The 27,687-nt window shown below is 40.7% G+C and overlaps 2 protein-coding genes across 3 annotated transcripts; both read left to right on the forward strand.

The window, feature by feature from the left end:
- Positions 1–1,283: 1,283 nt before the first annotated feature.
- hnrnpk (heterogeneous nuclear ribonucleoprotein K) lies at positions 1,284–16,287 on the forward strand. 2 transcript variants are annotated; one of them, XM_056273981.1, is made up of 17 exons: positions 1,284–1,343; positions 2,246–2,319; positions 2,462–2,598; positions 3,168–3,265; positions 3,617–3,673; positions 4,675–4,718; positions 6,349–6,421; positions 6,554–6,667; positions 7,182–7,310; positions 7,484–7,812; positions 8,603–8,650; positions 11,145–11,187; positions 11,993–12,008; positions 12,643–12,675; positions 12,888–12,955; positions 13,536–13,705; positions 15,111–16,287. In XM_056273981.1, the coding sequence occupies exons 3-17, from the start codon at positions 2,541–2,543 to the stop codon at positions 15,139–15,141; spliced, it is 1,311 nt and encodes a 436-aa protein (XP_056129956.1). In that variant the 5' UTR covers positions 1,284–1,343; positions 2,246–2,319; positions 2,462–2,540; the 3' UTR covers positions 15,142–16,287. The 2 variants fall into 2 exon arrangements, with proteins under 2 accessions (XP_056129956.1, XP_056129965.1); XM_056273990.1 differs by having other exon boundaries at positions 11,148–11,187.
- A 1,032-nt stretch (positions 16,288–17,319) lies between these two features.
- qng1 (Q-nucleotide N-glycosylase 1) lies at positions 17,320–23,314 on the forward strand. Its single transcript, XM_056291589.1, has 7 exons — positions 17,320–17,370; positions 18,200–18,405; positions 18,734–18,884; positions 19,796–19,908; positions 20,203–20,346; positions 21,597–21,792; positions 22,297–23,314. Exons 2-7 carry the CDS (start codon positions 18,220–18,222, stop codon positions 22,524–22,526), a joined length of 1,020 nt encoding a protein of 339 aa, XP_056147564.1. The 5' UTR covers positions 17,320–17,370; positions 18,200–18,219; the 3' UTR covers positions 22,527–23,314.
- Positions 23,315–27,687: the final 4,373 nt, after the last annotated feature.

Here is a 27,687-nt window from a genome sequence, read left to right on the forward strand (position 1 = left end):
TGTATTTTTCATTGCACCTCGTGATGGGAGACATCTAGACACAATGCCAATCAATATAAAAGAGTGAGCCAAGAATATCTGCATAGGCTCACTATGCAGTAGTGAGTAGTAGTAGTAGTAGTAGTAGTAGTAGTAGTTTAGATTGAAGAGGTCACTTAGATGAGTGATGAAACGTATCTGTTAATAAACGTTGCGTCCAGATGAACTGATTCAACTTTCTTTGACCAACTTAATATGGTTGAATCTCATGTAGCTGCTGCTCCCTAATGGTTACTCACTGGCGTTTATCAACGCCCATTAGTTTCTAACAGGTTGTCTTTATACATGCTCAGTAATCCAGTTAAGGAACTGATTGAACTTGCGGTGATCTCTTACGCAGTGGCAGTTTTAGTACCATTGCATAGATGAGTTATGAACACTTTCATTTATTTATAGAATAATCAATTTCCATTTAAAAGTGTGAAAAGTAAAGTTTTTTTCTCTTAAAAGAATTTTGAGAACTTTGAAAAGACAAGCAACTATCAAACTTTAAGCTCTTATAAAAAAAAACGTCTACGGACAAATCAACTTTATCTAATGACAGCATAACTTTTACGTGGTTAAATACTACGCTACTTTCAATTCGTGTCCTGGCACCCAGCATTTTGTGGGCTTGGACATGATCATACAAAGACCAGAGGAACAGTTAACCAATATGTCTGAGCAGCCGGTGACATCTAAGAACTTTACAGAGGAAAGAGAAGGCTAACGAGAGCTAGCGGCGCTGACAAGTCAAAGGCTTTACCTGGTCATATCTAGCTTTACAAATATGTTATTACAAAAATAGAGTTTCAATGAACTCATTCTCTCTGTCATATTGCATCCTCGGTGTAAGCTGTCTACAGTGGATGTATAAACAGTGCAAAGGGAACCAACCAGCGCGCCAAAGTCGAGGAGGTGCGATAACCCACTAATGCTAACTTAGTAGTGTTATTGTTCATTCAGAATTTGTCTCTGCAGATTATTTGACAACCTTATACAACACTTCATAAACATGCCATGTTCCTTTACAAGCTATCAAAGTGATACTGATAAATATTACCTTCGATGATTTTGACTGAAACTGCGTTCACCTACAGATAAAAAAGGAGGCTGGCCAGCACCATTGACACAGTTCAACCTAACTAGTAGAAGGCGGGATCTTGAACCGCCTTTTGCGATTGATTGATTTATATTCTACCCAATAGCCAGCTCGGTTGTTTGACAATTCTCTCTTCCACCAGTCAAAGCGCCCTTGTCTCGTGAACGTTTTCTGCTTTGGGCAGTGAAGGAAGCGGAGCAGGCGAAGCTTTGCGTGATCGCAGGTTTGGGCTTTTAACGTGATATTTGCTTCACCTATAAACGTACTTGCGTTGTTCAGTTGACTTTGCAAGGGTAATGAAAGTGCACACATTTGCCAAGACATTTTTCAGTTTCCGAAGGTTAACTTATTAGCTTACTTGATTATAGTAGCTCTATCGTTTCCTTGTCGTTGGGATTGCAATATGGCGAAATTAGCTAGCGTTAGCGCCTAAGTTAGCTTGAACGCTAAGGGCCCTGTCTTTGTGGTAAAAATTGGACGCTTATTCTATTTGGATATTGAGCTCAGCTTGATTGAAAATAACACCATTTAGCACTTGTGTCTTTGAAAAGTCCACGTGTGAGACCAACTGCTATAATCAAGCGGTAAACTATAAACTACTCGACGAACCTTACACACTGCCTCATCCTAGCTAACAAATTAGGGTGGTCAGGTTAGCGTTTCCAATCCGCTACCCAGGCTTTGTGGGGGTGTAGATAGCACTGTTAACGTTATATAAACGACTACAAAAATTGATCCACCTATCATGTCCTAGCCGAATGAACAGAAGTGATTTTAATCTCCCCGATCACGCATAAGCAAGTATCGGGTGAGACTTGGGCCTCTGCCAGTCTGTCTCGATGGGATAATGTCCCACTGTCTCTTGGAACCGCACGTTATGCGAGTGTGTCCTTTTACATTTTATTTCCCCACCCTCCTCTGTTGGTGAATTTTCTTTGTGTGTTAAAATACTCGGAGAAATTGTTAGAAATTCGAATGTCACGAGTTTCAGGTCAGACCCGAGAACCATTTCATTTTCCCTCTGATGCAAGTGGAGCCATGAGGGGAGGGAAAAAACGACCTTTGTCGTTTTCCCCGTCAATTTCCTAGTGTACACTAACATTACAACTGCTGTTCCCGCGACAGGTTGCAGCCTCTGTTTGGTCCTTGCGTTTTTAGTTCCGCCCATCATCACACCCTTGTGCTTACAATAAATATCGGTGAGTTTCAGCTCTCTCATCAGTCTAGTCTTCTCTCTCTGTCCTCTCCGCTGTTCACTTAATTCCATTCTCTTTGCTCTATACTCCTCCCCCCTCATGTTTTTGGCAATGCTGACCATCTACTACTGCTTATTGGACCCAGTTTCTTGCTCCACTCTCCCTGCTGCTGCTTGTTCCTTGGACCAAGGTGCCCGCCCTACCCTGCCCGCTGTCAGCCGACGATGGAGACAGAAATTGAACAACAAGAAGAGACCTCGTTCAGTAACACAGAGACAAACGGTATGCCATGAGTATATTTTATGATACCATTTAAAAGATTCCCAACCCTGTATGCTATCCTGTTTATTAAAATGCATTATCTAACGCAAATCAGAGAGCTAGTATGTTAGAAATTGATCAATCAATAAAAAATCTTTTGTGTTAACATCAATAAAAGGACAGCAGTAGCGGGTTTTTATTCACAGCCTCACTATTAAATTCACAGTTCTGCGTGAAGACCTTGGCACTTTGCATTCCTGTCAGGTGGAGATGTTGATACCACTGCAACAGTTACAGGCTGCTTGTTTGTGCTCAACGCTTGGAGTTGTGGCTGTATAATCCGCGTAAAATTGGTCCTCTCTATTAATTTACGCATGCCATGTAAAATTAACTAATTGAGTGATAGCAATATTTGAAAAATATTGCTTTTATAGCGAGTTATACTGTTAAAACGAACTTATTTTATCTTCAGCCATATTTCTTTAGTTCTAGCAGTTCATCTGTTTCTTTTTAAGGGTTTGTACAAATCTCTTGGAAGGGTGTGTTTTCGGAGGTTTTGTGTGTTAATTATGTGTATCTATTTATACCAGGTAAGCGCCCTGCTGAGGACACAGACGAGCAGAAATCATTCAAGCGCTCCAGGAACTCCGACGAGATGGTGGAGCTTCGAATTCTCTTGCAGAGCAAAGTAAATCAGGATTCCTTTCATCCAGTATATTTTTTTACTCCTGTCATTCATTCAAATTCAGGTGTCATTTTTATAAATCTATTTATATTCTGATTTCCCTTTTCTTGGCTCATTACATCCTCCTCCCAATGACACCTGCCAATTTAAAATCTTCAGTCGCCCCATACTGTTAGGCTATTTGTATCCTTTTATCCTGTGTTGTAGTTTTGTCAGATTTAATTATCTATTCAATCTTCAAAAAGCATTACTTGCATCTTGAAGTTGAATTAGTCATGCCTGCTTTATTTGTCTGATCTGTGATGTAAATTTTCATAGACTGTGTTCACTTCCTCTTCCCTTATTTGCCTTCAGAATGCGGGAGCTGTGATTGGGAAGGGTGGCAAAAACATCAAAGCCCTCCGAACAGATGTGAGTACATCTATTCTTTCCATTTGTTTTGTTGGTTTTTTTTTTGTTTGTTTTTTTTTCCACCTCCTCCATCCAGCTGGTGTTCAGCCAGCCATCATCTACCAGCAAATCCCATATGACCGTTATCTTGTGTAGTACATTGATACTGGCTAACTGTAAAATTAGTACATTTCTTGAGTCTCTTGAACTGTGTAAACAGAAGGTCTTTTGGCTTGCTGATAGTGTTGATATTAGTTTAGTGCTCATGAGAACGCCTGATGAACCATCTGGGCTTGTTCTTTCTTTTCCGTCTCACATGAACATCTGATTGTTTCAGGTAGACTGGCACTAGGCACAGATGTCCATTTCCCTTTGAGTAATGATAATTATTTCATATCACGATTTGGTTTATGCCATACTAATGCCCCTGTTAATTCAAGAATGGGCATGTTGCACTATAGATGAGGTCACTTTTTGGGCCAAATGCCATTTGTTGTTCTTTTAGAAATGTTTGAGCAACCTGGCCAATTCTCAAGTCACTCAATGTCATAACCTCTCTCTCTTTCTACCCCGCCGCACATTTTTTTCTCTTTTCCCTCTCTTACCTCAACTATCACACTTTCATTGTCCCTCTTTCCCTACCCCCAACATTTTTACATCTAAATCACAATTTGCCATCACCAATTTTTCTAATCTCACCCTCTACTCTTCTCTCTTTGACAAACCAACCTCTGAGAGAAAACACATGAAGTCACATTTGACCAGTGTAGAGCCTGTATATTAAAAATGTATTCCTCTTCCCCTCCCTCCCTCTTCCCTCTCCCTTGTTTATTATTTTACTGTTGACTTTTTTGCCCACTTCCTCCTCTGTTGCCCATGTTCTGGATGGCCCCTCCTGCGCCCGCCCACCTGACACCCCGGTTGGCCCCGCCCATAATCGTGCCCTGTCCCTAAACGGGCGCCTTACTTGATTGACATCTGTGTGCTCGAATGGCCCTGGCCCCTGCCCATGCCACGCCCAGTACAATGCCAGTGTGTCAGTCCCAGACAGCAGTGGGCCTGAGCGGTATGTCCCTAAGCTCCTCCCTCTCACTGCCTGACAACAGGACAAACAAGCAAAGATAAATAATAGTCATCCTGCCTCTGTCAAGTCACTGTATTTTAATCTACCTGTACTCAGTATTTTATTCTAAAGCAAAATGCCTTCTTCATTGTCCAAATCTGCCTCTTGATCCTGTAAAAGCCATGTCATCATCCTTTTAATGCCTCAATTTTTAAGTCACATCAGCATTGAGCCATATGCAAGTGTTGTTGGGGTTTCCTGAATATTTCAGTCTGTATAAATCTACTCAATAATCTGTTACTGTGCCAGCGTTTCAATGTCTGTTTTATCTTATTTTCAATGATTATCTGTTCTTCTGCGTCCCTCACCTCCCTCCCCCTCTTAGAATGGATATGCTGGTGTTTTTTTATTTTTGTTGTGGTTTGAATGACTTGTTTTGTCAGTCCCCTCATGTGCTTATTACCCCATTTCACTCTTTAACTTGTGATGCCATCATCATTTTGCCAGACAAAAACTACCCATATACTCTGGTTGCGAGAAAAAAAGCTAAGATTTAAGTGTGTGTGTGTGTGTGTGTGTTTGTGTTATTCCTCTCCTGTATTCTGCATCATCTGAGCTTGGTCATTGACTGTTGGAGCTATTTCAAGTATAAGATCTCTCTCACCACCTCATTGTCTTGTGTTGGTACCCTCTCGTTTTCCCTTGTAAACCATTGAGTTCAGTGGTGGAACACTTGGTTTTCCATGGCATACCCTGCTTTGTTAATCTCACTCAGCTGTCTACCATTCCTCTCCCATCTATAAACTGTTTTGTAGTTCTCTTAATTAGGGTGTTCATCAGGTTTATTTTTTTCTGATTCTCGGTTGTTACAATACCCATCTTCTTTGTTTTGCCCATTTGTTACTATGTACATTGAAGTGGATGCAAACAACAAGATTGAAAATATTAACTAGGCCATATTAAGTACCAGTAATGCTGTCCCAGTCAAATATTTAAGGGAATGGTGCTTTGAGAAGGCCTCTAGTGAAGAAACCAGATCTAAACCAGGAATTCATACCGTGGTCTTGAGTTGGGTAGCCTGGTTACAGTGAAATCTGGCCAAAATCATTGTAGTGTGCATCCACCCCTGTTTGACTATAGCGTTTTTAAAACTCTTTGGCCCCTGCCAGGGTATTCCCCAAATCTTTTTGAAAGTCCTCCCTTCTCCCTGCCTTGCCCTCCAATGGTCACCAAAAAAATCATTTTTCCTTTGGGTTCCCTTGATTCGTTTTTTTTTCTTTTGCCTTTCTCCTACAACTGACCTTTTTCTTTTTTTCTTTCCCCGTTTTATGAGTAGTCACCTGTAAGTGTAAGTGTGGGATTACCATTGCCCCCAAGACTTTCATGATAGGTTCATAAATTTGACTTCACTTGCTCATAGCCTGGTTAGTCTCAGCAGTGAATGGAGAAAAAGGGGTTCGGTTCCTCCTCTATTAATAACACTCTACTCTTTTGGGTAAGTGCTGAATTCCTTGATCTGAAATATTTTATCCTCCTCTCTTGGGATGGAACCACCTGATTGGTTTCCTTGCTGTTGCTCTGCTGGCTCCTTGTGGCTCTACTCTGCCTTGTGATTGGTGCCTGTGATGTGAAGCATCCTGAGCATTAGTGCCGACATCGAAACAGTCGGAGAGATCCTGCTGAAGATTATCCCAACCTTGGAGGAGGTGAGAATTTTAGCTCACTTTGTGCGCAATTTCTGAGCAATATGTTTCAGTCTAAAAACATTTTGTGATGGTCTTTGGACACATTTGTTCACAAGTCCTTTATACTGTGATAATAATACATTGACACTGCAGTACCAACAGTATAATGGGATGGACTTTGACTGTGAGCTGCGTCTACTGATACACCAAAGCCTGGCTGGCTCTATCATTGGGGTGAAGGGAGCAAAGATCAAGGAGCTTCGAGAGGTATGTTAAGATACCCTAGATGGGGTCAGGACACTTGCAAATTAAATCAGTTGTCAATGTCACCAACTATGACAAATTCATGCTAATTTAGATGATATTGCCTGTTATCTCTTGCTTCAGCCATCTTTTTTTTAATTATTATTCATTGCCTTCTTTATCTGTGCATTTTGACCTAATATAAAGCATGTTTCATTGCATTTTACAAAGAACAAAATATGCAATTTAATTTTAAAATAACAATATAATAAAAATGAAAGTTTGATTTCACACTGAATATTTTCAGTTGATAAATGTAGACTTGCTGGATTGAACCCACTGAGAGATTTTCCTCATCTTCCATTTCATATTTTTTTGTTTTATTTTATTTATTTATTTTGGTCATTGGTTTTGAAATTCCTTTTACTCAGATGTTTGTGTCTTGTAATTCTCTACACTAAAATGTGGAATGTCATTCCCATCAAATATCTCATTGTGTCAATGTAATGATCCCCTGCCTGTGTTCCTCTGTTTCCAGAATACTCAGACCAGCATCAAGCTGTTCCAGGAGTGCTGTCCTCAGTCAACAGACCGGGTGGTGCTTGTGGGGGGGAAATCTGAGAGGGTAGTTGAGTGCATCAAGACAATGCTAGAACTAATTTCTGAGGTAAATCATGTTTTCTGTCAGTTTTGACTTGGATGTTGATTGGGGGGTTAAAGGTTCTAATAATTCTTCATGAACCTGTAAAAGTATATGTAAGTATTATTGATGAATTTCATTTCAATGTCTAAACTATGAAATTGTTTTGAGTCTCAGTGTGTCACAATGTCCTCCATCAGGCACCCATTAAGGGCCGTGCCCAACCTTACGACCCTAACTTCTATGATGAAACCTATGACTACGGTGGTTTTACCATGATGTTCGAGGAGAGAGGGGGCAGCCGCAGGCCTATGGGAGGGTTCCCTATGCGTGGGGGTAGAGTTGGAGGGGACCGTGGTTTTGACCGCATGCCCTCTGGTAGGGGGGGACGGGGCCCCATGCCCCCCTCCCGTCGGGACTACGATGAGATGAGTCCCCGCAGGGGACCTCCTCCATCCCACCCTGGGAGGGGAGGCAGGGCTGGTGGCCGTGGACGCAACATGCCTCTGGGACCTCCACATAGAGGAGGGTAAGAGAGACATGCATACATGTAGTCTTCAATCTATTGTTGTCGCTCCCCCTTAGCTTTTCCTCTGAAAGTGTCGTCGATTCCACTCACTGTTGCTCATTTGCATAGAGCCCTCCCCCTAAGCATTATCATGTATTGATAATTAAGTATTCATTTGGTGTTAATAGTTATGGAAGATTTCATTTGGTTGCATAATTTTGTTTTGGTTTTGTTTTTTCTCCTATCTTTACTTTTTTCTTTTTTCTTTCTTTTTTTAATGACGAGTGTACAACCAGATAATGTTACTCCTAACTCATCTCTAATGAAATTAATAGAGTAAGCATCGTTTTGTTTATTTTGGCTGTTTTGGTCCCAAATATCTATACGATCCCACTTACTGTGTAATAACTTTTAATTTCTAAGCATTTGAGACAAAACCGATTTCTTTTTATGGGCTTTGTGTTTCTAATACAACCCATTCTTATAAACTGTTCCAATCATGTCCCAAATGTATAGCCCCTGTTCCATCTGCTTAAAAGCATTGTAAACATGTTTGGATCTTTTGTTTTCCTTTTATTTGTATGAAGAATGGTGCCAATACTTTGCATGTAGTCCAATGTCATACTATGCGTGCTTGTGGAAAAATCATATTGATATTCCATGTATGGAGGAGGTAGTCATTTGTGATTCCATTCCATCAAGTGTTTTGTGCTCAAATGTGTGTGTGTGTGTGTGTGTGTGTGTGTGTGTGTGTGTGTGTGTGTGTGTGTGTGTGTGTGTGTGTGTGTCCCCATCTCCACCTTGCCCACAGAGATGACCGTTACTATGACTCGTACCGCGGCTCAGATGACAGGTCAAAGTAAGTTTCTGCCCCCAGTTTCCCCTGTTCCTTTAGTTGGATTTGTAGCTTAATGTACTTTCTTTCCTGGGATACCTGACATTTCCAAATTGATTCTATGGTAATTCATAGCTTCCTTGCGCCCCATAAACCATCGTGGTGGGGGTTCTTAATAATACTTCATTGAAAAGCTGCTCATTAGCATTGTTAACATTCCTTATTGAAACCAAAGGGTTATGCTACATTCAGCCTGACTTGTTAGCTCTTGGTCTCAATGAGAAATTTTAATAAGGCATTCAAAAATGCTGAATTTTTTTCCTATGCCTTACCAAGACAAATGAGAGAAATCATAATGGTGAGGTATCCCTTCAATCCCCACATTTCCCACCCCCATTCTGTCAACGATGCTGGTATGTATGCCTGTTACCACCACCTCTCACAGTTCATGGAAAATTATTCTGTTCTTTTTGTAAACCTGTCTCCTCCAGTGTATCCTGCGATTTAATTTTAATGCCTGCATTGCAAGCCTCCATTGCTCTCCCACATAAGTCTCTTGCCTGAGTTGCAAAGTCCCTTAGCCTAACCCCAACCACCTTTTATTTATCTGCTGTCCTTTCAAGGGACCTTGAGAAGAACAGTACGGCCCGTAGACCTGTGTAATCTATCCATTTTGTCAGTAATTTCCCCAAACCCTATTCAGGGGCTAGATGATTTTTTTTAAACATTTAAGAGAAATAATGCTGCAATGGCCTTGACATCAATTGTCCACTTCCATGTAGTTCCTCCAACTAATTTTCATTGCTCTGGAGTCAACTTGTTTAGTTTTATTTTCATTCTCTGGTCACTGGTCTTGACTTTATCACTGATGTAATGTTGTTTAATAGGACTCACTTCAGTGTGTAAATGGATATATATTAAGAGGGTAGCCATGTTTTTTTTCTCTTTGGGGAGAATCTGTAGAACTTTTTTCAACTTTCCATATAGGTAACGTCTAAAAAGTCTCTAGATACTGTAAGATTGTGACTCAAATGATTTAATTTGACTTTGAATCGTCGCCTTTATGAACTGGTACACGTGCCAGCTTGCCAGTGTTGCAAGTTAAACTGTTTGTCAGAACTTTCTGCTGCCAGGTGGTAGACATTGCTGGGAGTCTGAGAGCCAATTCTTTAGTATAGGCTCGGTAATCTGACATTTTTTGTGGCGGCTTCCAGAGAATTCCACAGCTTTGAAAAATAAGTAATGTACTTTCCGATGAAGCTGTAATTGTTTGCCTTGAAACTTACCCTTGTAACTTGTTAACACCAGTGTTTGTTTTACCAACTAATCCTCCTCCAGCAAGAGTTGTGGTGGAAAGGTAATGAAAACTGTTGTATAGTGAGATAGTTCTGTCAGCAGAGTCTTGTTTAGTTGACCAAGATGTTTTAAGTTAGTTTCTCTTTTGGAGACTTTTTTGCAGCCCATTCGTTAAAAAATTTAGTATTTTTCTGAGATTACACCAGTTTATATAAATATGAAAAGGTCTATAACACTGGATCTGAAAGGGTCATTTAACATGTATTCATAAAAGTCTTGCTTTATAAAATGTAGAAACGACAGACATTTCTCAAATACTGTATGTCCTATCAGTCATACTCATTGTGATCGTCGAGACATTTAACGCTAACCTCTTCTGATACTGCACCCTGTTCAACATGTGTGGAAATGCCTCTAACTAGGTGACTCTCATCTCCCTCTTGTTTATCAAATTCATTTCATTTTGATCTTTTTTTTTTCTTTTAGCTTCGTTGTGTGATATGCCTAACGTAAAAACAAAAACGATCAAAAATGTTTGTGCCCTCTTAATTCCCTTATTTTTTTTAAACAAAATAATCCTTGTTTTGATGTTAATATTAACTTTTTCATATATGGTGATTGAAAAGATAACTTGAAAATAGGCATTCTAACACTTCGTTAATTTAGTGGCAGTCATTTAATAAATCCCTCTATCCGACTCAATTATTCCAGAGTTGGACACATTGTACTCATTATTTGCTTTCAGTTGTGTTATGTTGAAGTCTCAATTTAATAAAAGCCAGTCAAATGGGATGCAAAATGGCTGCCATGAGGGAAATATACCAGTCAAAAGTGGTGAGGGAAAATGTCAAATTGTGTAATGGCTACAGTCAAACAGAAGCTCTATTGGAATTGCAGGGTTATCAAATAAGTTCACATATATTTCTCCTGCTAACACCTTTCATATGAGTTCAGGTTTGGTGGAAAAGCAACAGCCCTAGGCTCTCATCGCCACCACCTGTCACTCTTCTCAACATAACACTGTCAGAGCTGTTACTGTGTGGGTGGAAGGCTGAAAGGAAGTGTTTATACTGTAATAATGCTCAGTGTGTATGCAGTTTGACCCAGACTAAAAATTCTCTTTGGAATACTGTCAGGCATCTTATTCTAAGCACAATGTTTGATCCTTCTCCCTCCATCCCCCTCGCTGTTGTTCCCCTTTCTCTTCTCCCTTCTCCATCAGCAGTGACAGAAGAGGCAGACCGGATCGCTATGGTGATAACATGGTTAGTGACCCTTGGCTAAACGCATGCAGCTCAGGCTGTGGTATCTCATTGGTTAGGGGCATCCTCAGACTAGCATGCTGATTGGTCTTACTGCTGAACATGGTTTGTCCATTGTGGTTGAATGATGGAGTAGGGCAATATCACTTAAGCCGTCCACTCATGTCTACACAAATGGGATGCATACACCCAGGCCCTGGCTCTGTGCACAAGCTCATTCTAGCACAGAAAACCATCCCATCAAATGACCATAATCACCGCAGCCGGAGACACCTCATAATAATTGGGCATAATTACCCTCTACCGTGTAGTTTCATGGCCAGCCTGTTTTTTCCTCGCTAGGAGAGGATGTCGGGTGGGGGGGACAGACGGTGGAGGGTGGCCATGCCTGGTTGCTAGGCAATGATAAGTCTTTGTTGACAGACTGGAAGGTCTCTCGCTCTCTCTCTTGCTCTGTGGCTCTTGCTCACTCTCAAGCTCTCAGAGCTGGCAGGATACTGCCTGCCGTTGCTCAGCAACAGCTTTTTGAATTGCCTGTTGCCCTGGTGACAGAGCAGCAACTGAATAGCAGGTGAAAATGGGGGCTGATGGAGACGCAAGTAAAGTCAGGAAAGGGGGATGGAGGTAGGAGGAGTCTGGCTCATGGATGAAAACTGGGTGGCTTTCAGTTGGATTTACTCCATGGAACGTGTGCTGCATCATCCATATATTTATTCCTCCAATCATATATACATTTTTGCACAATTTGAGGAAGGATGAAGCAAAATATGTGTGCTGAGTATAATTCCATCTTTTTCTTTTGCTGTAGGGTGGAAGTGGATACGGTAAGTAATATGCTTTATATCTTGACATTAAAATGGGTTAGGAAGGATTAAATGGATTTCTATTAATGTAGGTGTTAGTCTCTGCATGCACATGCATTCATGAGTGATGGGGGTTTTTTTCCTCAAACTCAGTCACTGCACTTTGGTGTCCAGTGGCTAAAGGTTAATTTCACAGTATTGACACCACAGTCACAAAATGACAACCACCAAGCAAGGATTTTTATGTATGAAAATCTGGGAATACGACCTTGTGTAAACTAAGAATGTACATGTAGATTAGCAAGTGAACTTGGAATATAAATTGCAGGAAGCAGAAGTTCTTATGGTGTCTTCAATAGCAGTAATTGCCAATACTGTGCTCAAAATGAATGTTGGCACATTGACTAGTAACATTTCAAATATATTTAACATTACAATAGTAACTGCAGATGGTGTGGAATGTTCATTACCATTCTACAGTTCACTTTCAAAGGCCTATTGAACACAAGTGTAATGAATCATTTATTTGCAAGCTCAGTATTCTGCAAAATAGTCTAGCGACTTGTTGCTTTCAGATCTGTCTGAAATATGTCTTGTCTAAATGAGTCACTGCGCTCTTGCCCTCTCACTGTCTTTTGCCTCCTTTCTTTGTCAGATAATAGTTCCTCCTGGGATAACTACCCATCTGGTGAGTCTCTAGTGTATCTGTAATCAATCAGTGTGGCCAGCAGAGTTTGCTGAGACATGCTTGTCCTTTTCCCTGTTCTTCACGGCACTTTCTGTGTTTTGACAACGCTGATGGATTTTTATATATATATGTTAAATTTTTTGGCTCACTTCTCCCCTCTACTGCTCCCTTTCTCTCCCCCCCCCTGTTTCCACCCTCCCTTTTGTCATCAGGTGGACGTGGCTCCTATAATGACATGGGTGGCCCAATCATCACCACACAAGTGACCATCCCTAAAGATGTGAGTAGACAAACACGCCAAGGGATGACCAATCTGCCTGACTCTGCCCATTTAGGCAGTTTTAGCGAAAGCGTCATACAACCATGTGTGCATTCGTGTCAATTGCACCTTGCCAGCTGTTAATCATGATAACATATAGTCACATTTTAAAATGTTATGTTGGAAGTCATTATTTTTACATGCAATAACCCATCATCTAGATGACTAAATGCTGCGCAGTGCGTTTATGATGTGATTAATAAGTCAGTGTCCCCTTCACTTGGGCATCATGTCAATTAAACAGAAAAAAAGGGGAAGTACTTGTGCTAACTCTGCAAGTACTATTTCCACCCAAGAAGCCAATTAATTTTCTGATTTATAGTCTAAAGTAGCTCAAATATTTGTAATTGGCTTCAAGTGAGTTTCTATGCATCCGACATACCCACCCTACACTACATGGTTTTGGGCATCTTTTTGCATCCTTGTTGTTCAATCTTTGTGAAGCCAAAGCTACAGCCTTGACTCAAGATCCAAATGTATGCGTTAAGTGTTTCTCTCTACCCCAATCCCTTCTTTCTTCTGCCTGATAACCTGCCTATAGCTGGCTGGCTCTATCATTGGTAAAGGAGGACAGCGGATCAAGCAGATCCGCCATGAGTCAGGAGCATCCATTAAGATTGACGAGCCTCTGGAGGGTTCTGAGGACCGCATCATAACCATCAGCGGCACCCAAGACCAGATCCAGAATGCCCAGTTCCTTTTGCAGAACAGGCAAGTACTATAACCACTCAAATGGAGTGATTTGCACCACCTCTGCCTGGGTCTTTATCAAACTGAGAAATTCTTTCAAGTACTTGATTTGGAATTTGGATTGAATGATCTACCTTGCTTTGTTGCAGGTGAATTGTTTGTAATCCTTCATACATTGATTTTAGTGAGTGAACAAGCTTACCTTGGCAGAGTGGAACCTTTTTTTAAATTCTCTGAAATCATGGCAGTTTACTCTTTCTGAGCTTACACATGATTTGTTGGGCAAGCTTAATACTACGTTAAGTTGGTACTTGGTGCAGTGCTTAAGTGTTTTTTTTTATTTGAAGCAATCTGAAAGAACCATGACAGGTGGTTGAAAGGATTTGACCCGTTAATAGAATGCTCATGTCTTTACCACTTTACCTCTCATGTGATTGCACTAGTTCTGCATTTATTTATTTTTTTCTAATACTGGAAATGAATCTGTGTGGATATAGATCTATATACATTTATCAATATATATTTTTCATGATGTTTCATCTTGTTCTGAGTTAACCCACTCCTTGTTGGGCCATGCATTTATGTTTCCTGTTGTCTTCTCTATTCACTAACTCTCTTCCTTTCCTCCCATGCAACCTGTAACTAGTTCAAACCTTCTTCTTACATGAAATGGCTGTGAATGAATTGACAAACAAAATGATTATACATGGCTTTACATTTCTGGATTGATTGAGATAAATATCTATAAAGGGGTCAGTACATTGAAATATGTTTCTTTAAACTGTCATAATTGTACAAATAGATGATTGGTAGAAGGAAACAACCAGAATGTCCAATTCTTTAGCCATCCAAGCCGTTTCACTGTGAAGCAGGGAGTGGATTGATTCTTCCCTGGCTGCTGCTGTATGGAAGACTAGTGATTTTGTTGTTTTTAGTTAGATCAACCGACAACAAATCACAGTCTGCCAAATGGCACAGGCTCCTCCTCTTCTGTCTCCCTTGGCAACCAATAGACACGGATATTATACAGTACTTCCTCGTTGATGCTATCTCACTGAGCCCAGATACTAATATAGCTGTAAAACTGACGCTGCTGTCTCTTAAGTCGTGTAGTGTTACCATGGTAACTAACCCTGCCTTCCTCTTCCTTCCTCTCCTCCCCCCAGTGTGCTGCACCTGCTCGGACATCAGGACTAATCACACCCCTTCTCTCCTCCTCCTTCTCCTGTCCATTATGATACTCTCCCCTCTCTATTTTGCTGTTTCTGTCAACTTCCTTTCCCGTTTACTTGACTGTCCAGTTTTTACCAAAATGCAACCCCTCCAACTGCTTCAATATACTGTTTGTGTATTTCATAACCACTGATTGAATTCTAGTTTTGCATCTCCGAATTTATTTTCTTTCTTTTTTCACTCTATATTTCAGCGTGAAGCAGTACTCTGGTCAGTTCCTCTAAACCCAGAAGACTCAGATTGAAGCAGACTCAGATTGCCACCCCCTACCCCTCTCTCCCTCTCCAACACAGACCCCTCAGATTATTATCCTGGATTGTGGGTTTCTTTTTGAATTTTATTTTTGTATTTTTTAAATGAAATGAGGTCCAACATTCCTGTACGTAAAATAAATTGTAGATGTTCTGCATTTTTTTAAGAGTGTAGTCCACTACTTATCTCACACACTCTGAAATTGTATTGTTTTTTTTTTTTTTTCAACACTCATATTTCTCAAAATATTCACCGGTGTGGATCCTGGCAGACAAAAATAAACATGACCTTTATTTTTGGATGAGTTTGTTTTTTATGAAGTGCAAGTGTATGTTTGTCTGGAGTATATCTGTGCTGTTTGTATGCATGTGTGTAGGTAGAGTGCTTTTTCTTGTTCTCTGAATTGATGCCACACACATAGCTGTGCCCCATTACAACTCAGTGCAACGTGCAGAATGTAAGCTACTTTCTTTTTCTTTGTATGGAATATTGGGATGCTTTGATTTTTTTTTCTTTTTTGTTTTTGTTTTTTTAATGATGTAGGATATTGTCCTCCTTTTCAAGTGTTTTTGGGGTGTTGTTCGGGGCTCTTAATTTTGGAGTGAATGTCCTGATCATCACATTACTCAGTGAAGCACCTGTAAGGTACATGTCATTCTTGACTATAGTTGATGAGAGTAATCGGGATTTTTTTTTTTCAGTAGCGTTCTGAAAGGGATAAACGTGCTGAGCAATTTGATATTGTATGGTAGAATGAATATGGAAATGGTCCGCTTTGTCCCAGAAGTCTTGTGTGTTCACCTGTTTGCTCTCCGTGCTGTAGACTTCACACTGACAAACTGTAAAACGAATAAAGATGATACCGCTTTTTACCATATGGATTCGCTTTGTTTTGATTAGCATGAGGATTGAAAGTCTTGCTGACAGAAATGGCAACTGTAACAGTTTAAATGTGTGATCAATTGATCAGATTTTGTTTTCGAACAGCAGATTTTGTTCTCCCAAGTTTTATTTACAAAATTGATGGTTTATACAGAAACGACAATACAAAATGGGGGCACTGCATAATACACTCGTACAATTATACAAATGATATTTACAAAAAAATATGTAAACAATTAAACCAGAAAAAAGGGAGGGGCGGGGGTCAGGGGTTAGTGATGAATAAGACTGTCAGTGTTTCAGAAACTTTTTGTTTTGCTTTTCACCGGTCAAAGATTTAATGAAATGATCAAAAATGTGGCTGCCAGGATGAAGTTCAAATCAAGCATCTTTCATGTGTAAAATAACATTTTTTTATTGTGAACATGTGGGTGTCTTGGAAAATAGGAACAGAAATAATCATAAAGGCCATTACAAATATATATATATATATATATATATATATATATATATATATATATATATATATATATATATATATATATATATGAGAGGTATACTTCATTTTCACAGAAACATTTGTCTTCAATCCAGAAATTCACAGTATATATTTTGTGTTGCATTTTAAAGTGTATATCTTTTGTTTTATTGGGAAAAACGTGTATGAATGAATGAATGATGATTTATTTCGAACATGTAAATAAGCAGGATATAACAGATAAGCCATTGCCAATCTGAAGTGATCAACAAATCCACACATCAAACTCAGCGAACGAATCTCCGTATGCATCAGATTAAGTAGAAAGGAGTAGGAGGAAGTAGCTGTAGTAGCAGTCCTGTATGGCAATAGCCTGTTTTTACGCTCTATTTGGAATTCAATTCCAAATGAATTTACTTCTGAGTGATATTTTGAGTGCAATACATTACCAGTAAGTTTGTTGCAAAATCGCCTGTCAAACAAGGAACATCCTTTTGGTACTTTTGGGTTGTACGCTATTATTTCCAAAACGGGGCATTTCATGAGTTGTATAATTCGTTCTTAATTGCGATGTCTGTTGTTCCAAAAGAGGCTTTTGTATGTGTGTGTGGGGGGGGGGGATGTAACGTAACCTCCATATAGAGAGAACCACCGACAGACGACTAGGGAGCGAAATGTTTTACGTAATGTGGTGCGTTACTTCCGGGTTTAATTCAAAGTATGAGACAATTGGTTTGTCTACATGTGACGTCATTAAAATGAAAGCTCTGGTTGGTCTTTACTAGACGGGGCGTTTTACGGAGCAGTCCGTTCACGTTCTTCATTGCTTTCGCTAAGAAATGTAAGTTGACGAAATAGCGATATAAATCTTAGATTTAAGACTAGGAAATTTGTATTTATCCAACAAGACGTGTTGAACTGTGCCGCTTTATACACGCACAGTTGTAGCCTTCTGTTATCGGACTAAATAAAGTAGTAAAAGGACAAGTGTCTGCCTTCCTTCTCAGCTCTGAACTGGTCGTTGAAAAAGCCTAAACGTCATTTTTTTATATTTGTAATGGAAAGTGAATGTGATTCACACCACTGAAAGCACTCACTGGTAATAGTGAACGTTATTTTAGCCCAACAGGCCATTATGTTTTGTCAGTGTTTCAGCCTTTAGGTTGGTTGACATCGTCATTGTCCTGCAAGGCCCTGTGATTAGTTTGTCTCCACAAAACTTTTACATAAATCCTAAACTGGTAAATAACTGTAATGTAATGTAATAAGGACCTACTGGTACAAGTGGCTTACAAAGCCACCAAGCAGCTTATATTTAAACAGAATTCGAAATAACTGATCTACGTTTTGTAGATACAATTTTTCCAGCAAAATGCACAAAAGGGAGAAGCAGTTAACAGTGGAAATCTAATTTTGACTTATTGGCCTTAATGCTGCTTCTCAGATTAAAAAAAGATTTACCTGCTGACCCTTGCATGTCAGACGGTCTTGTGTCACGTGATGCGAGATGTGTGCTAAAAAAACAGAAATTATTAAAATATGTGATTTCAAATGGGGTTTTATAGGCTCTTTTTGATTCACACCTTTAAACATGTAATTGACATGTTGGAGCTATACTCAACCTTCCTCCGGTGTTTTCATAATTTGTGCATTTGTGTCTCATTTTCCAGTGTTTTAAACAGTCTTCGTCATGGAGCTGCTTCTCTCTCCTCGTCAGTCTGGCCAGTTTGTAGCAGAGCAGAGCAAGGATGTGTTTGTGAAGATGGAAGGAGTGCAAAGGGTAGCAGAGAAGCTCTACACCCTCCGCCATAGCGAGGAACTAACTGCTAGTGGTTGGAAGAATGCCAATCCATTGGCACCAGCACCAACCACTGACCAGGGGAGTATCTCAACAAGCAGGGCTACCCAGAGAGCAAAATCCCTTTCATGGCACACGGTGTGCATGAATAGTAAACTGCACTGTACTCCCTGAAGATACTAATGCTTCCCTGAAGTGTTAGTTTCTTTAGATATTGTTCTCTTTCCAGCTGTCAGTGAAAGGGATGATATGGTAGACAAAGACCAAGCTCTGTGGAACAGTTTTGCAAAACAGTTTAACCTGGATGCCTCGTATGTGCTACAAAATTCAAGCACAATGGTACAATTGTGAGGTTATAATGGCCTTTCTTTCACTCGGTCTCAATTGTGTCATCCTTTCTGCACTGCAGGCCCTGAACTGGGTGTTTGCAGTGGATACCATGAACTTCTCGTTTTGGCCTGAGAAAGAAGACCAGCAGTGTGAGGTGACATACAAAGGGACCAGATACAGAGGTTACATGACCTTGTGTGCTGCTATCACCAGGGCCATAGAGGAAGGTGAGAGGACAAAAGGGAGTGAAGCCCAGCTGTGACTGAATGGAGAACACATAAAGCTCAACAGGAGTTAATGTGTGTGCCCATCAGTGTGTCCCCCACTGAATTTTCTTGGTGGGTCGGAAGGTAGCACTACACTGCACAGCATACATATAGCCTTGTATTATGCTGACACAATAGGTACCATTGAACAAGGTTATTAACTTGACTGATGTAGTTCAGGTTACCAAACTACCAACCTATGTGACTATTGAATGTAAAAGGTAGTTTATTGCCCTGTGGATGAAATATAATTTGAGTGTCACAGTTTTAGATTTATTTGACTTGTTTGTGAGTTAAATCTCTTCAACAATTGGCACCTATACATATCTTTCACTTGATGGTTGAGTTCTTGATAGTTTTTCCTTGATGGCTGAGTTCTTCTTACCCGGCGAGTCCTCTCTCACATGCTCCCATTGCTCATTACTGTATACCTGCCCTTCACTTATTCCGCTGTGAAATTTCGTTTTGCTCTGCATGTGTCACCGTAGCCTTTGTAATTAGCATGAATGACTCTGGAAATGAATCAGTTATGACTAATATAGAAGAAGGTTCTCTATGGGTGTCTGCTGTAGCTTTTCAATTACAAGTTATTCTCTCAGAAAAGCACAGGTAGCTTGCTCCTGAGTGTGAATCTCAGGGTTTGAGTGTAAAAGATTTGAAACCAATTATGCCTTTGGTACTTCCCTGAGAGATTGTCTACTGTGGAGTTCATTTCCTGTCATTATATCCTAAGTATAACTTTACTGTTATTAGCCTTGAGAACTCACTTTCTTTCTGTTTTCTTGCACTCTTTCTGTTCCCTTGTCTTTTAACAACAGCCAATACTAACTCTCCCTTTTTCTCATTTGCTCTGTTGCCTTCCTTTGTCTCAGGTGTACCTATCACTGATCCCAAATACTTTTCTAAGATGAGTATTGAGGAGCTGGGACATGTCCTGCGGTCAGACAATGCCACACCCATGCCCATGCTCCAGGAGCGCCACCAGGTAATGACTATTAATATATTTTTTCAACGGTATTTTAGTGACCAGTGCTTAATTTGAAATTAATTTGGCTGTAATGCCAACATAATATGTGGACTGCATAGAGTCTGTCTTGCATTCTCCTTAACAGTGCTGTGTATTCTGTTAAAAACAATGTTGAACCCCTGATCACTGTTAAGATTATGGGTGTTTTATATTATGACATACATTTTCTCTTATTGTAGGTTGAGAATATTCATTGCTTTACATCCTCATTGATAAATCTGAGTGCATTACCTGCTGGATATATTTGATAAGGTGTTGAATGAAGGTGGCTGCGTTCTACTGGAACATGGAGGAAGCTTCCGCAGCTTTATAAGTCAAGCTGGGAATGATGCCCAGAAGATGGTTGAGCTCATTGTGGAAAAGCTGCCCTCCTACAGAGATGAAACAACATATGAGGTTTGAGTGATAGTAAAGACAGAAATAGAGAATTACATGAACACATGTGCACATAAACATTCTTATATTATAGTTGACTTAAAGTCATACCTCCATAAACTAACCTTAACACATAATCAATATTAAACTTGACTCTAATTGTAATTCCACTCCCTACTCCTAGGCCTATACATTTTCCAATTGACGTCTAAGAAACAAGTGGCCACTTTTCTAAATTTTATGCTTGCAGTGATAGATTTAATTTGCAAGGTGGTTAAAACATAGAACACAAACACGTGCACAGTATAAGCAGTACTTAGTAAAGCATACGTATATAAGTATATAATTGACTTACTGGAGAGCTTAGATTAAAGTGGTTTCAGTGCCATCTTCTGGTCAAAGATAAAATAGGAGGTGGTCTAATGAACTATAATTGGATTAAAGCTGCTAGGAATTTTTCACTGATTATTTATCAGTCGCAGTTTCATTGCAGTCCATAGGGTTAGTGGCTGTGTCAGGGAGGGCATCCGATGTAAAATTTTGCCAAATCAGTATGCGGATTGACAAAACTATACCGGATCGGTCAAGGCCCACATTAACAATGGTCAGCATTTGTGCTGTGCCCTCACAGGGTCCTGATGGAAACTGTAAAATACGCTTTGGTGAACCCTGAAAAACAGGGGCAAAAAAGCTGAAAGAAAAATAATTTATCAGTTGCACTTTCATTTTGATGCTTCTGCATGACATAATCAAATGAGGCCCTCAGTGAGAAGTTTAGCCATTGCTCCATATTAATTCTAAATGCTTGTCTCTGGGTTGGATTCCTCACCAAATCTGACAAAATGATTTATGCCATTTAGATGAGATAAATAGCCACAATTGGAGATACATTACCCCATTGTTGTGTATTCTGCAAATATCTGCTTTTCCAGAACACCACTACATCTCTACTCTCTTCAAAACACATGCATGCGCTACCAGAGGGTGAATGTAGAATTTCGTGACAAGAGGCAATGTTGAAATGAAGTCATTTTTTTCCGTGAAACACTATCACTTTTGGTGCGCACAAAGTCGATAAATCCAAATTTCTCGTTACAGTTTTAAGTAAAGTAAAAATTGCTTGGGGTAAGTTAAATATCTATTTTCTCTGTGTTCGTCAGCACACAGTACTTTACTGCAAGTGATGAATGAAAAGATGAATTTAATAAATGAATGTATGAGCAATTTAGTATAGATTATTTATTCTGTCATCTGTCTACCTGTTGTCTAAGGGTAAGAGAATCTCATTCTACAAGCGGGCCCAGATCCTGGTGGCAGATTTCTGGGGCATCATGGAGGCCAGGGGGGAGGGAGAGATCCCTAACCTGGACTGTCTTACCATGTTTGCTGACTATAGAGTCCCACAGGCCCTTGTATACCTCGGGGTGCTACAGTACTCTGCTGCACTGATGCAGGCACTGGAGAATGGTGAGATTTTAATGTTTGTATATGTGTTTGTCTATCTTTGGGTTGTTAACAAAAAGGGAAGGATATAAACCTTTGCTCTATTTAATGTTTCTGTATGTGTGTTTGTGTGTTTACTGCTGTGATCAGCCTGTTTCTGATAACGATAAGGGTGAAGATTGTGTGTGTGCGCACGTGTGTGTGTGTGTGTGTGTGTGTGTGTGTGTGTGTGTGTGTGTGTGTGAGAGAGAGAGAGAGAGAGAGAGAGAGAGTGCGAGAGAGAGAGAGAGAGAGAGAGAGAGAGAGAAAACTATCCCATATGTGTGTATGTATGATATAAAGAGCATTCTCCTCTCACTCTGTCACTTCTTCTGTTCATCTATTTATCTGTTCCTTTGCTAATTCTTCCCTGAATATCTTCCTTGAATCAAACTTTTAACTAAGAAATTAGCTAACTTTTAACTAACCTTTAAAAAGAATTCTTGTATATACCTTTCTCACTCCCATCACTCGCTATTTCTCTCCTAGGTGAGCTTCTGGAATCAGGGGACAAGAGGGAGGTGGAGATCCGTGGTTGCTCTATTTGGTCAGTGGAGCTGATCAAAGCCCACCTCTGCAAGCTTGTGCAGGAGAGAGATGGACAGACCTGCAACATCAACTCTGCAATCATTGACTTCTACCTATGGCCTTATGCCAAGCAGCATCACAAAGAGATGGCCCATATCCCTATACATCACACACGCTGTATTTACTACTGACAGGCTGACTAGAAGCATTGTAAGCAGTACCATACCTCTGTGTTCATCAATCTCAGGGCTGGGTATCACTCATTCCCAGAAATCATGTCAAGTGGTCTCTTTGCAAGTTGGCCGATGAAATGGCTTTGTTTCTAATTGTAATGGAAATTGATGTTAATTTGAATGTCTTTGGTTATTGATTTTTTTTAAGTGGGCCCTTGAAAATTGAAGTCATAGCTAGTGTTGAAGTTGAAAGCTTTTTAAGCAATTAGTGAGCACTCTTATGTGATTTACAATCACTGTCGATTGGAATTTGGTGTTTAACTCAAATACGCTGACATGTGGCTATTGATGGTCATATTCACAGTTGCAGGAATTTTAACCCATTACCTTTGGCATGAATACTGGCGTGACGTTGTGGATGCATGCTCGCCTGCGGTCAAAGGATGATGATGATGACCTTTGGCATTCTCTTTAACTATTAGACTCCCTTGAAAAGACAGAAAAAAATCTGTAGTGCTACATGCTATCATTCCAAATATTAGTTATCAGATTAAAAAATACCGATAATAAAATGTAAATAAAATGTTATTTTTAACAAAAGTTTCCATGTTTCCTCATAGTTCACCTGTGAATACTTTTATATGGGTCATGAGTGCTAGGCCTGTGCATGGTTTGGGTTACACTGTTAAAGGTATTTTTTTAGGGAGTTGTTTCTTATCCAGTGCGAGGTCTAAGGACAGGATGTTGTGTTGCTGTAAAGCCCCCTGAGGCAAATTTGTGATATTGGGCTATACAAATAAAATTGACTTGACTTCAGTGTATTCACAGCGGCCCTATCCAATCATAAGCTGGAGCAGAGAGAGTAAGCTTAAACTGAAAAATGAATCCGGATAAAAGTATACTTTGAAGTACTCTTAAAGCAATTCGATGCAAGGTATGGATTTGACAGAGATGTGAAATTGAAATGTGATGAATGACCACGATAGACGGCTCAAATTTGCATCGTTTTAAATTTCGGGAGTGGCACTAGGTGGCGCTGTTACGTACACGCCACAGATTTTGTTCTTCCTTAGCGTCTCTAAAATCCCGTGATAGGAAGGGTTACCCGGGCAACCGCGGAGTGACAACAAACGAGAACGAAAGAGTTTCACAACAAGCTCGACAACTGACGACTATGTCCCTCAAGTCAAATGTTCTTCTGGATCTACGAAGCATTGTTAAACGTCTGTTCAACTTGTATTCAAGTTGATATCACGACTCGGAACAACATTTTGACCACAAATGAGAAGTGTCCACTCCAGCGAAGCGGGAGATGCTTCTGTCACATTTGACCGGCGGACGTGGTAAAAACTCCACATAAGCGTGCGTTATCTACTACTGTAGTTAAAGAAAACGCAACTTTCGTCAGACACCAGTGCCACCGCCGTGTTCGGTCGTCATGACCGAGGTGTGTGTCCGGGTAGTGGCCCGAATACGTCCTTTGCTTCCCAGGGAAGTGCTCCGCAATCACCAGGTGTGTGTGCGAGTGGTGCCGGAAACCAGCCAAGTGATTCTGGGTACAGACCGAACCTTCTCCTTTGACTATGCTTTCGGGCCGGCGGCCGGCCAGGACGAGCTGTACCAACTCTGTGTCAAATCCTTGGTGGAGTCTCTTGTCGAGGGTCACAACGCCACCGTCTTCGCCTATGGACAAACTGGCTCGGGGAAGACGTACACACTCGGAGGAGGGCACGTCAGTAAGTTGTACTCTCGCTGGGGCGCGGGGGGGGGGGGCACGTTAACAGGCAAGAGCTGACCTAATGCCACTGCAACAAATCTGTTGCTAACCATCCAACCATCCTTCCATGATCCATCCATTATTTATACCCACGTAATCAATCCACTTCAGGGTCGCGGAGGCTGGATCCTATCCCACAATGCATTGAGTAGAAGACAGGGAGACACCATGAATCGAAAACGGAACTGCTTTCTTAAGCAGGTATAAATTAAAGCTATATGATTTCAAATTCCCCTCACAAGACTATGTTGCGTAATTTCCATGGATGTATACCTGAAAGATGCCCAGGAGAAACACACGTTTTTACTGTTGATACTTAGCAGCAGTTTAGGTGCAATTCCATATTCATTGGTAATGAGTGGTTGTAGGGGTACAATAGTTTTTTTTTAGTAGGCTGATTTATTTTATTTTATTTTTATAATGGGAACATCAACTGTGAAAACCTCGTCAAAGCTTGATTCTCTACTTGCTTAAATATTGGCGTGTCATTGTTTTACTTGACAGCTAAAATGTGGACAGCATTTTAGCCTGTGTGAGTGACATTTTTGCTTGGCTGGTCATCTCATCATTGCCCTAGACAGCCCCCCCCAACATACTTGCATTCACCAACCGACCCTGCGCCAACATTTAATTTTTAATTTTCTGTTTATGGCACTAGTCTTAATAACCATAAGTCTATCCCCTCAGCACCTCTCCTGGAGGAGGAGGAGGAGGGAATAATCAGCCGTGTGGCCCAGGATTTGTTCTTAAAGCTGGGGGAAAAGAGGCAGATGACTGGTGATGTAGCAGACACAGTGCGTATCTCATATATTGAGTTGTACAAGGAGGAGCTGCGAGACCTGCTGGAGCTCCATACCAATCAGAGAGAGCTACATATTAGAGATGACGACAGGGGAAACACAGGTAATAAGACCAGGCAGTGTTTTGATAAATTGCAGTCAGTGTTTATGTGTATTTCATAGGGGTGGGACGATACTGGATCGAATTCCGAATCGTTCGATATGGTCTTCACGGTTCGAGACGCTCCCCATTTCGCGAGATCGTGTGTTAGAACGACCGGGATTTCACTCCTACTATACATAAAACGACAATGGGCGGTCAAAATGACCGCCGGTTTTTAAAGATTTATAGTAAAGCAATTGTGTTACACAACAAGAAAAGATGGCAAAACATTTTGTTAGAACTTTTGCACATGCATTACGTTTGAATACGTGCCTTGATAATGCCAAAATGTTGGGCCTAATTCTTAAAATAAATGAAAAATAGAGAATTGCAATTGTGTTTTGTTTCTTGCTTACCAATGCATCCACTGTATCGTATTGAATCGAAATCGTGAGCCCTGAATCGTGAGACTTATCAAACTGAGAGATTTGTGAATCGTCCCACCCCTAGTTCATGTCATGTCAATTCAATTTTATTTGTATAGCCCATTATCACAAATTACAAATTTGCTACAGTGGGCTTTATAGAAATACGACATCCTGTCCTTAGATTTTGCATCAGATACCGAACAACTCCCTAAAAACAACACTAAAGGAGAAAAAAATAGGAAGAAACCTCAGGGAGAGCAACAGAAGAGAGATCTCTCTCCCAAGACGGACAGACAATGCAATGGATGCTGTGTATACACAATTTACAGAACAAAACATTGAAAGAGGATAACAAAATTATAATGGAATTATAAAATATGAATAATATGATTATGAGGTTGTCAAGCAGTGTCCAGATGCCACCGGAACAGCCCAGAACCTGAGCCACACGACCACCATCACCATGTAGACCTGACAGGACAGACTACACATGCGCACAAGAGAGACTCATCGGAGTCACGTCACGCGGTTTGCGAGAATGGCTGTGTGAGGAAGAGGTGTGTCCCGCCCTGCAAATAATTAGCTTTGAAAACTGACAAAGAGCCAAATTTTTCTGACTTATTGGGCAGAAGGTTGGGAGTATAGTGCAACGATGCCAAACATTACGAGAAATTCCGCGAATCCCTCAAGAACTGACCCCGGCGGAGTGAAGGCTAACGAAGCGGCTAACGCTACCCAAGCTAACCAGAGGGAATCACTGTTACTGGTGGTATTATATCACCACCCAGTGGATGTTAGCTGTAGTCAATGTTACGTAAGGCACGCAGTCTCCTGCGTGCGTCAGTTCATCTCTGTATTGTTGATACTTACAGTTCGACACTAAAGCCCCTTAACTATTAGCTTGGAGTATGCCTCGTTTTTACACACCACTAGCTCAAACATGGTGTCAGAAGTGGACCTTTGATACGGCGATTTGGTGGCTGAAGGGATATTGAGCTGTCAAGCGAGTTTTGCAAGTTTTTTGTTTTGCTAATGCTAGCTAGCCGTACCACAGTAAAAACGGTGAATAGCCATGGCCGCGACCATACCCCCGCCAGCTCCGATGAAGCTCAGTGGCAACCTGAGTGCGAATTGGGAAATTTTCCGAGCAGAATATGAAGATTGTGCTTTAGCCACAAGGCCGGTGGACAAGGACAAGAAGGTCCAGGCGGCGACTCTTGAGGAGTGTCATGGGAGATGAATGTCGACATGTCTACAAACACAACTTAAATCTGACCGACGCACAGCAAGAAGACGCGACCGTCATACTGGACTCATTGGAAAGGTATTTCAAACCTGCTAAAAATGTGATTTATGAGCGCTACGTTTTTGGCTGTTGTAAACAAGAGGAAGGTGAAACAGTAGACTGTTTTGTGACACGGCTCAGGGAGAAAGCTTCCACATGCGAATATGGAGCCCTAAGAGATTACTTAATCAGGGACAGAATAGTCATCGACATTGCTAAAGAGGACACACACAGACGGTTGTTACGGGAAAAGGAGTTGACTCTAGTCAGTGCTATTGAAGCATGCAGAGCAGCAGAACTGAGTGATTTGCAGTTGAGATCCATGGAGCAGGAGAGATCACTTGTGGACAATGTCAATGTTGTAGGGAAATAAATATTCAAAAGATCAGCCAGTACTACAGAGAAAATGAGTGGGAAGGGAACCCCAGATCACAAGGTGGGGGCCTCTCCGCATGCAAATACTTTTGCACAGCACATGAGTGGGGAAGAGAACACTGCCCAGCGTATGGCAAGACCTGCCATGCTTGTGGCACAGCCAATCACTTTGCGAGAGTTTAAAATAAAAATAAGAAAAAGGATGGTAAACTACGCAGTTGAGGGATTGAACATGGATAAAGACAACACAGTCATGGACACAAATAATGTGTATGCAACAGAAAGCATTGGTGCAGTGGGAACAAAAGGCAAGAAATGGTTTGTCAATCTCCACCTGAATGGCAAACTACAGAGATGCCAGCTTGACTCAGGGGCTATGTGCAATGTCATGAGTCTCAGGGACAAGAAGAGGCTAGCTCCCAGAGAGAAACT

Source organism: Lampris incognitus, chromosome 1, assembly GCF_029633865.1.
Source record: "Lampris incognitus isolate fLamInc1 chromosome 1, fLamInc1.hap2, whole genome shotgun sequence".
NCBI lineage: Eukaryota > Metazoa > Chordata > Actinopteri > Lampriformes > Lampridae > Lampris > Lampris incognitus.

What these genes read in the sequence shown, in the direction of transcription:
- qng1 (XM_056291589.1), top strand. Translation starts at nt 18,220, where the DNA reads ATGGAGCTGCTTCTCTCTCCTCGTCAGTCTGGCCAGTTTGTAGCAGAG. An exon ending in CACCAGGGCCATAGAGGAAG is followed by an intron (nt 18,885 to 19,795) that starts GTGAGAGGACAA and finishes CCTTTGTCTCAG; the next exon opens with GTGTACCTATCACTGATCCC. An exon ending in TGCTCCAGGAGCGCCACCAG is followed by an intron (nt 19,909 to 20,202) that starts GTAATGACTATT and finishes ATATTTGATAAG; the next exon opens with GTGTTGAATGAAGGTGGCTG.
- hnrnpk (XM_056273981.1), top strand. Translation starts at nt 2,541, where the DNA reads ATGGAGACAGAAATTGAACAACAAGAAGAGACCTCGTTCAGTAACACA. An exon ending in CTGGGATAACTACCCATCTG is followed by an intron (nt 12,676 to 12,887) that starts GTGAGTCTCTAG and finishes TTTTGTCATCAG; the next exon opens with GTGGACGTGGCTCCTATAAT. An exon ending in AAGTGACCATCCCTAAAGAT is followed by an intron (nt 12,956 to 13,535) that starts GTGAGTAGACAA and finishes ACCTGCCTATAG; the next exon opens with CTGGCTGGCTCTATCATTGG.